Consider the following 10,626-nt stretch of genomic DNA (forward strand, 5'->3'; position numbering starts at 1 on the left):
AACTTTCAGTTCACACAGAAAGGACTTGCTGAATCAATTTGTTTCATTATGAGGTAACAAATTCACCAAAGTCTAATGCATTTATTTTTATAACTTGAACGTAATCACAGCCACCTACATTATACCTCAATGTGGCCCGTGAGAGTTGAGAGCAGTGGGAATTTGTGCGAGACACTTCTTCCTAGCCTCCCGTCAATGTTTATTCAGTGTCCCACTGGTTGCGGCTTGTCAGGTACATTGTGTCTGCTAGAAGGACAGTATACACCTACTGAGTCTCCTTCTGGCTACAAAATTTCTGACAGATGAAATTGGGTGACTAATACATCCAGATGACAAACTCACATCTAGGTGTCTCAGGCTTTCACACCAACATGTGAGTATGATTGCAACACACACCTGAACCGATTTGGAATAAATGAAAAATCAGACTTTAGCTAGCTTATCTACATAGTAAAAAATTATTAGTAGGCACACTGCTTTCAGAACTCTCTCAATTTTCTATAACAGAGATTCAAAAAGGTGCTGGAGACATGCATAATGGATATTTGCAGATTCTGCATATATGGAATGTTGTGACATTAACAATCTGTACCCTAAGTATACGCTACATCACAGGTTACAAAAGGTTCATCTGGCTATATCACCCACCCCTACAGACATTTAAACAGCATAGCACCATAGTGAAAGACTTTGGGTGCTATCTGACTTCACTACAGGTCAGTTACCACAGTAAAAACAAATGTAAGTCAAATGAGAAATCCAACATCCAATCCAGCACATTTTCAGGTTCAACATTTAACACTGCATTCCGTTTTAAAATTTGAACTGTAAACATGGGCCCAATTTTGGGAGGAAATTAAGTTGAACAGGTGTCACAGTTCATGTGCATGTTTAGAATGTCAGAGGATTTCACAAACATGAAATTGTGATCTACCCTTGCTCCGTCAGCATGGAAACTGTTGTAATTGATAGCCGTTTTTGACACATCAATTTTATGCTTAGGCAGTATGACACAAGAAATTGAAAATAAATATAACTGTGAATTAAATTCTGGTGTTCTTCCTCAATGAAACACCAAGGGTAATCAACAGAATGATGATTTGAACCACTAACACCTATCACACTCATCATTTGAGATTATATTTATTTACCAAGAGAAAGGTTTGTTCCTGTTTCTCTGACTGTATGAGTATTTAGTTTGCACATAACTCTCTTGAAAAAAAAAAAAATCAGAAAAACAAATGTGGGTGCCATATCATTTCTAGGTTGACAGGTTTGCAATTTCAGGTAAAACAGTGGCAGGTAACAAATTATTTTGTTGAAATAAACTTAAGGCAAGAGCTTGGCACATAAGGCTGTACAGTGGTCTAACTATTTAGTAAATTCTAATCTGAGACGGGGGAGGGGGGGTATATCCACACAGCATAGGTTGTCAGAGAGTAGAGAAGATGGAGCAGCAATCCCTCCAACTCCCTGAGGAATATTAGATATGATACAGAGTGTCAGCCATGATTGAGATTCATTTAGTGTCGGCCACAGAACACCAAGCAGTCACTGACAGAAATAGAAAAGATGGCTTAATCTGTTCTCTTTACTTATGATCATAATGAAAGTCCTTCATGCACTCTGCTTCTTTTCACTAATGTCTGAATGCCTAATGTTTTCCCTGCTGGGCAGAAAATACTGAACTACAACCCCAAAACTGGTGCAGGTAAACTGACTTCTGTGGCCTCTTTCACTGAGAACTGAGCACAGTTACAATTGGAATCGCCAGTGATAGATATCACGAAGATCTTTGTAAGTCAATGATAGTTGATGATATATTATGATGCAAATAAATTAGCAACAACAGCAAGGCCAGCATTATGAAGTGCTCTTTCTAAAGGATTACTTCCACAAACCTCTGTGCTTAAGACTGCAACAGAGAAACTGTATCCAGTAAAATATTGATGAGAGGAGAAATTAAAGATTAAATAGCTCTGTAGTGTATTGGACCAGTGAATGTAGCTATAAATGGCATGTGTACTCACAGCTGTTAAATGTAAGGGTTCTTTACCTTGCAATTATCATCACCATCAACAGAACAATGAAGAGGGATTGTTAAGTCTTGAACGTCCAACCAGACTGAAACTTTTTAACAATCAAAAATGTTAAGTGAATAAAACAAGAATTAAACATAATATTTCCTTATAAACACATGCAACTCAAACCTGTAAGCAAACTCTATAGGTAATGCCAGAGATAAATGATTCATATTATATAAAACTATAAGCCTTTAAGTCCGTTTATGCAATAGCAATGTCAAGATTGATATTCTTATGTGAAAAGCAAATGACCCATTAACAAGGCAAGTAAAGGCAAAAACCTGACCCAGACAATTCTGGCTGAGGACTCCGTGCTAAAAAGGCATGGTTTTAAAAAGGTGAACAGATGCACATCACTGCATGGTTTAGGCCAACATCCCTAAAAATTATACGAATCCACCAAATGCATTTTTGTGCTGTTACTGTGTCAGCCTTCAAACCAGTCATCCGTACTGCCCCCCAGATGAGAATCTTGTACTGAGACAGAGTGTTTTCTTACTGGGGTTTTCCACAATGCCAAAGCAAATATGTTTCAGAGGGAAATCAAAGTAGCTTTGCCCTATATTTACTTTTCTCAAACCACACAGCAAGCCATTACTATACTAATCTGGATCTAAAAATAAGGCAATCCAGTTCTTAAGGGTTTTAGAATATTCTCTAGACCAGCAATGACCTCTAACAACTTTAAAGCAAAACCAAGCTAATGATAAGCTTGGACTTAACAGCCCTGTTTCAGTCGGTACTAAATTATGTCACATCTGGCTATTTTTCAGCCAATGCCCCTTTCTATTTAAATTACAGCAATTAAAATGAGTAGTGGGATAAATCATTGGAACAAATGGCTTTAATAACTCCAAAGCTCACAACAATCCTGTGAAAAACATTCAGCTGTAATTGCGGGCAGCTTTTTGACACATACCCACTACCTGGTTCAGCAAAACAACAGGGTTCCAGGCAGTGCAGGGCTCCCAGAGAGGCTACAGCAGCAGCCAGATACAAAAAAACAGGAGCTGGGTCACGGCAGCGCTACATGGGATCAGTTCTCCTCCATTAGGCTTTATTTGAGTCATAGGTTCATATTATGACTTGGCAGGCCCCACCAAATGACTCAACTGGTTTTTGGGACCAATACAGCAGGGAGCTGCCACCTCCTATTTCAGTTAAACTGCATATTCCAGCAGGCATTCAGGGAGAGGAGGAGTTGACCCATTTTTTACAGATTTCACCCACCGACCGGTGTGCACAACAGTGGATGTCTACTTTTAGTTACACACAAAATGGCAAATGGCACTGTGGCTAAAAGCTTTGGGTTAGTTTAAGGTTCTTCAGTCTGAGAATATCATGAATCAAACGAAAAAACAGAGGCACCTAAAATAGGCTAATACTTATCTCTGTCTGGTTAGGGACAAAACTAAATTTGATTTCCACCATTTAGAAAATAAACAACTGCTAAAGGATAAACTTGCTTATTACAAGCATCTCCAACAGTCTGTAGTGGTAGTCACTGAGCAGAGTAGTGAAAGGTTAATGACTTGTAGACTAATCAAACAAATATCACCTGGCTATGCCCTACAATTTAAACATTGACATTTTGGTTAAAGCTTAACAACCTATTTTTACCCCTGTTTGTCATGTGTAAACGGAATATCCCTTGCAGATTGGCAAACCCAAGTCATATTCATAAGAATAATCTCATTAACAATCAGAAACTTAAAGTCAAAACTTTGAACAATCAAATAATCAAGAATTATTATATCATGTGTACACACAGATATAAGTAGACTAGGAAAATGGACCAAAGGACAGGTTGCTGTGTAATAAAATAATAAAAATATGGACTATATTTCATCTTACACTGTACTTTCCTGTGCCATTCGTTATGATTAAGCAAACAACGCTGTTGCTAATCATTAACTTGTAGTGATAAGACTGGAATCTGTTATAGTTACACATTACCAGTGAGTGTTGGTAATGTGCTAGGAAACATGTTATACCAATACGAGCCAAGGAAACTCTGGATTCTGCAAAACATAGAAACTACTGTCTTGTCACCAAGTAGCTTTGTGGCAAAAGTATTACAGCTACTGCTGATTTCCATTTTTTTTCAGATAGCCAAGTTCAATTTCATTAGCCACACCCAGGCCTGATTACTGCCAGACCTGTTGAATGAAATCACTTAAACAAAACCTGTCTGACAACATGAGGTAGGTTAAAAGATCTCAAAATGTAACACATCAAGCAAAGATCTAAAGAACCTCAACAACAGATGAGACACAAAACACTGACATTTATCAGGAAGGGTTAGAAAGCCATTTCTAATGTTTTGGACTCCAGTGAACTATGGTGAGAGCCATTATCCACAAATGGAAAACTTGGAATGGTGGTGAACCTTTTGATGAGTGTCCAGCCTACCAAAATTAGTGCAAGAGCGCATCAACAACTCATCCAGTAGGTTACAAAAAAAAACCTAGAACAACATCTAAAAAAGTGCAGGCTTCACTTGGCTCAGCTAAGGTTCGAGTTCATGATTCAACAATAAGAAAGAGAATGGGCACAAATGGCATGCATGAAAGAGTTCTAAGGCAAAAACCATTGCTGACCAAAAATAAAACAAAAGATTATTTCAAATTTGCCAAAAAGAAGGTGATGTTTTTGAAAATTTTGCATCCTGTAACATCTGGTGTAAATCAAACACAGCATTTCATAAAAAGAACATTATACTAAGACTCAAACATGGTGGTTGTAGTGTGATGGTCTAGGGCTGGTTTGCTGTTTCAGGGCAGCTTGCTGTGATTGATGCAAGCATGAATTTGGCCTACAATATGTGCCCTGAAGCTCAAGCACACTTTAGACGGGACAAAGACCTCAAACACATCAGCAAGTCCACCTCTGAATAGTTCAAGAAAAAAAAGGAGGTGGTGATGGTTTTGGAGTAACCTATTTAAAGTCCAGATTTAAAACTGATTGAGAGCCATTTGCATGACCTTAAACAGGCTGTTCATGCTCAAAGACCCTCTAATGTAGCTGAATTAAAACAATTTAGCAAAGAGTGGGCCAAATTTCCACAACAATGCTAAAAACTCATTGCCAGTTATTTAATTTTCTGCTGCCAAAAGTGACACAGCCAGTTATAAGGTTTGGAGGACAATTAGTTTTTCACATAGCTCCTTGTAGGTTAGGTAAACTTTTCCCTTAATAAATGAAAAACCAAATTTAACAATTGCAAAATATTTTCTATTTATTTCAGTTATTTTATTTGGTGACCTGAAACATTTAAGTGTGAAAAATATGCAAAAAGAAAAAACAAATCAGGAAGGGGGCAAATATTTTTTTCATAGCACTGTAACATTTAATGACTGCTCAAAGTATTATGGAATCTTGAATATTCCATCTCAACTGATTATTTAAGAAGATGATTGTTTCACATTTGTATTTCGTTGGTGATTTGTGACTGTGCAAATATGAAATAGTCACATTAGTAACCTAATAACACAGTTTTCTTCCGTTTTTACAGCTGTGTCCTGAGCAGGAGACTCTCTTAATTACTACATTAAGTGTTTTTAATTTTTTAATAAGATAGCAACTTTTCTTCAAAGAACACATACAATTCATGAGGCCCCAACCATAACAGGACTCTTTATTTGGGTGAAATATTACACTGTAGTCATCGAAGCAAGTTAATCAAGGTTCACTTTAGAACCAGAAACATTATTTCCATGCGGGTAGGCCACCATCCACCTTGTTGTGCCTTAAACTTGTTTACATCAACACCTAGACCAATCCCAGTAAAAGGTTAACATCTATGTACCAGGAAGCAACAACACACACATCACTGGTTTCTGCTGTTGAATATTAATCAGAAATAAACCTGCAGCAATAAATTAGTGTTTTTCCGAGAATAGTTAAAGGAAACGTCTGTGTTGATCACTGTGCTATTTGGCCGAGTCGTGACAATGACCTGCAGTTATTCATCATTATTAAACAAACTACGGAAAGACCAGAACCGATATTCTGATAACTCTGTGATCAACCAAACAAACAAGTATGACAACCCGTCCATTGAAAACACTCCTGTCTGGATAACCGGAAATACAGTTCAAGCTAGTGTGTTGTTAGCTTTTAGCTTCGTATTAGCACCAGCTACCAATTTCAGCAAAACATCCTCTCATGTGGACAAACACAACACACTTTACCTGTGAATCGGTTGCCTTACCTGATTTCTGACCATACTGAAGAGGGGCGCCTTCAGACAGTCCCAAAGCCGATAGAAAAATCCCAAAGCTCAGCAACAAAACATATACACGGCGGTTCTCCATCCTTATAGCTTAGCTAACAAAATGTTAGCTACGTGAAATCAAAAAAATGGCTGATTTAAAAAAAGGCTTAAGTGTTTTAAACATTGAATAGCAGCTTCGCGTTAGTCTAGGCTACATAAACGAGCACATTTTGTCTGTTTTTGCGTCTGGCTATTCGCCAGCTAACTAGCTTTAGCTATCGATGCTAAGAGTTTCAGCTGACGACAGCAAACGCCGCTACCACACGCAGTGGTCGGGTATCCATGGAGACAGAGGGGGCGGTCACCTTTCGCGGCCTCTCATATTTAGTGTCTGTACTTTAGTGTTGTCTAAATGAACACAACAATGGGAATTTCAATCGTTATAGCCCCTGACTATCATGAAGAACCTCTCCTCCAAAGCGCCATGTTCCTGTACACCGTGACGTCACTGAAAGTGGGCCGTGAAACTTCAAGGAATTGACAGCAGCCTAAACCAATTACAAGGGACAATTCCGTCGCGTTGAACTCCCACAGCCAATCGGGTTCGAGCTTTATTCTCAGTCAGTTAAATCCAGTGATTTGTATCAAAGCTGAAGAAAGCTTTCTGCATTCAGTCAGTCGCCAACCATGTGAGGCACGTAAAAGTGGTTATGAAAGAAGACCTCTCTATATAAAATGTTTATATCTGTGTTTACGGCAAGCTATAAACTACAAAAATTTATGAATGTATTTGACGAGTGATGCTACCTTTAGGACCTTTATTATGGGTATGTGTGGTTTTATTCGTTGTTTTTGTTTTATTGTGAGTATGAATTTCATATAAATATGGCTCGTTGTTAGATTTACATGGAAAACCAAACATAGAAATAGCCTAAAAAAATCTGTCCCCAAAACGCCATCAAGACTAAATGCATGTAGATATTGCTGTAAACCTGTAATTCCTATGTAATCCATAGGATGGGTTATATATGTTATTTTGCGTATTACTTGGAATACTGGTATGAAATTATTTGTAATACAATCTCGCCTGTATTTTAATTCATTTTTTTTTATTCAGCATGGTGTGCTCAAGAACGCATAAAAATCACATGCTCTGTTAAGACTGACTTCATTGCATGTTTTAAAACTTGCCACATAGGTGTAATAAAATCAAGGACAACTACCATTTTCACTTGAGTGTACCTGATTGTATAATCCTTATTAATTTCCCTACAAATGTGCTACAATACTACAGCACCAACATAGCAACTGTGGTAGTAAAATAGATAAATTGCAGAAAAATGCATGTTTATGAGGATCAGATGTGTTGGGATGTGAATATGTTCTTACTGTGTTTTGGTCATGGATGCAAGTTCACAAAACAGTATGAATGGGAAAATTATCTGCTCTGATTAACTGATGAAGGGGGAGGAGGCAGTCGGTGGCGTGAAGGAAATCTCCCTTGGTTTGAGGACAGATACGTCAGGTTGCTTCTTGCACTCAGGATCACGAAGCTGTAAGAGAGTGTTGGTGGCTTACAAGCACAAAGCAAGAGCAACAGAGATCTCCAAACCTCACCCGAAGCACGGTGAGTACCACTTTTTCTGCAAATTCAAGTGCAGTTTTTCTGCAAATTCTTTGTGCGCTGATAGCTGTGTGTCACTGTTTTGTGAATCTTTAGTCCTCTAGCTTTAAGAGAGGGGGGATATAAATGTTTAAATATAGGAAGACAAAAAAAATAAAATGTTAGGACCTATTTGTGATTACCTTTTCAGTTACCTGCAACTTACTTTGTGGAAAAATGAATGTGTTTAACATTAGAAAACCATAATCCAATTCACATACGATGCTAAAATGATACCACACAATGAACATTTTTCCTACTGTGGAGCCTATGTTGTTTATAGCTATAATAATTTTACTTTATTGTTAAAATGGTGCAGCCCTGCCCTGCTGATAAAACGTCCCACTCAGCTCTCTTTTTGACTGTGCTGATCAGAAAAATGCCCACGTAGGTGATGATAATGCTTAACCTATCCACAAGTCCTGCTTTTCTTTGACAGTTGCAGCTATCTGGCAGCAGAAAACGCCCTCAGCAGTTCAATTTAGTGTCACTTTGCATTTCTTCCATGCATGTGTATGTGTATCCCTCAGGCAGCCACAGAGGACCATGGCATTTGCAGGGATGTTGAGCGACGAGGACATACAGGCTGCAGTCCAGGCTTGTCAAGGTGAGTCAGACAGCGCACACTAAAACTTGCATCCAAGAAAAATACACACTTTGCAAGCATCTAATTGTGAACATAAGAACACGTACTTTACAGCAAGGGAATATAGGTCCATTCACATATACACAGCACACACAGAGGTGCTTATTAAACCCACTCCCACAGGGCATACCTGTATCATGTGATTTTCACAGTGGGGACAGGGTACCTACAGGTAACCAGGCAGCCATGTGGCAGGAGAGTAGTTTCCAAAGTGGTTGTGTTGAGCATTAACACATAGAACACCAAATCACACAAGCTGTAAAGTCCTCACATCCAAAATTACTTAAATATTTATCTCTAGAAATTATGTCCGCATGACGAGGCAGACAAAGCTCGACTGATCTGATGAAAATCAAATGTCAGTGCTTTCATACCCTTAATTCAACCAAACCCGCCTGTTAGTAATGTTTTAGGCAAAATAGCATTAAGAAGATTTTTGTTTTATTAATCAGAAGTTTTAAACTCGACTGCAGTGTGTGCAAGTCTTTTTCAGAAAAGTCCTTTGAAATTATTTGAAGGTAGCTTGTACCAGAAGAATTCCACTATGACTGTAAATAAAAGGCTTTTAACATTTGCATTAGACCTATGGGCCATATTCATTGTGCTTTGCCTGCTTTAATGGCATAATGACATAGCCTGTAATGGTAAAAGACGGTGATGTGCCACAGGGTGTATATTGGTAAATGTCATTGGCTGAAGAATGAAAGTCATCTGAGCGAATGAGTTAATGCGACATGTCTATTCAGTCTCCCGTCGTTCTTTCTTTCTTTCTTGTCATTGTGTGATTGACCTCTTATTCCCATGTGTCTGTTTCTCTTCCTCTCTCAACTATGTGTGTGTGTCTGTGTGTGTCTGTGTGTGTGTGTACGTGGTCCAACGTAGCTCCAGGCACATTCAACTTCAAGTCATTCTTTGAACAAGTTGGACTGACTGGCTTATCTGAAGCAGACAGGAGAAAAGTGTTTACAGTCCTGGACCAAGACAAGAGTGGATACATCGAAGAGGAGGAGCTCAAGTAAGGATGGAGTGCATGTGTGTGTACGTGTGTGTGTGGCTGAAAGACTTGAGCAGGAGCACATGGTGGTACAGATGGAGTGTGTGTGTTTGTTTGTGCATGTGTGTTACATCTGCAGTTTGTCGTAACTGTCCCTCATGATGGGCCTCAGGCAGAGGTCACTGTATGAATGGAGCAGCCTTTCCGCTTTGCATGAATTGACTGATACATGAATTGAGTGAGTGAGGAGGACAGGGACAACTGAAAAAGGCTTAGAGGTGAAGAAAAGGCATCAGCAGAGATACAGTCTGAACTTACTGCTTCTATGTTTGTTTGTTTTTTTTTTATGTCTACCCTTCAGACTATTTCTTCAGAATTTCTCTCCGGGGGCCAGAGAGCTGACTGTGGCTGAAACCAAAGCTCTGATGGCGTCTGGGGATAAAGACGGTGATGGCAAGATTGGAATAGAAGGTGAGTGTTTGTAAAACATCTAGAAGAGCTGTTAGCAGATGTGAAATCAGAGCAATTTGTGCTGAGGAGCTGTCCACCACTTAGTGCTGAAATTCTAGTCTTTAAAAAAAAAAAACTGATGTAAATAAACTTCTGCTCTCCAACAAGTTAAAAAAAAAAGAAAACAAAATATTTCTTGTTTGTTGAGTCATCTTGCTTAACTGTAATGCTGCATGACAACCACAATTCAACTTTTGGCTGTCTCTGTTTTCCCCCCACACAGAGTTCTGTGATCTCCTGAAGTAAAGAGAAACTACATACACATACGACCGAGGCTGTCTACCCTTGTTCTGAATAATGGATTTGCAATGGAGATCTTGACTTTCTGGATTGTTTCATGCAAAGACCAAAAACCTCACAAAATCTGTACCTGCCTGCTGCTCTCCCTGTTCATGTGATGCAACGTGTATAAGATGTTTAGTAGACAGATGACCAAAGTTGGATGTTAAACATGTTTGTGTTTAATCAATCAGGTACCTTGAATCAATAAATGTAGACAATTAAAGAAGTAAA

At 38.7% G+C, this 10,626-nt stretch overlaps 2 protein-coding genes across 2 annotated transcripts in view; one reads left to right on the forward strand and one right to left on the reverse strand.

Moving 5' to 3' along the window:
* The window catches only part of lmtk2 (lemur tyrosine kinase 2), a 30,453-nt gene extending 23,636 nt beyond the window's left edge, over positions 1-6,817 (reverse strand). Inside the window, exon 1 of the mRNA XM_005925461.3 lies at positions 6,298-6,817. Within this exon, the coding sequence (XP_005925523.1) occupies positions 6,298-6,400 (103 nt within the window). The 5' untranslated portion in view covers positions 6,401-6,817. The remainder of the gene's footprint in view (positions 1-6,297) is intronic.
* Positions 6,818-6,988: 171 nt separating this feature from the next.
* pvalb5 (parvalbumin 5) lies at positions 6,989-10,626 on the forward strand. The gene is made up of 6 exons (XM_005925459.3): positions 6,989-7,127; positions 7,765-7,927; positions 8,494-8,570; positions 9,492-9,624; positions 9,965-10,074; positions 10,337-10,626. The coding sequence occupies exons 3-6, from the start codon at positions 8,510-8,512 to the stop codon at positions 10,357-10,359; spliced, it is 327 nt and encodes a 108-aa protein (XP_005925521.1). The 5' UTR covers positions 6,989-7,127; positions 7,765-7,927; positions 8,494-8,509; the 3' UTR covers positions 10,360-10,626.

Source organism: Haplochromis burtoni, unplaced genomic scaffold, assembly GCF_018398535.1.
Source record: "Haplochromis burtoni strain Fernald_Lab_line unplaced genomic scaffold, NCSU_Asbu1 Contig_81, whole genome shotgun sequence".
NCBI lineage: Eukaryota > Metazoa > Chordata > Actinopteri > Cichliformes > Cichlidae > Haplochromis > Haplochromis burtoni.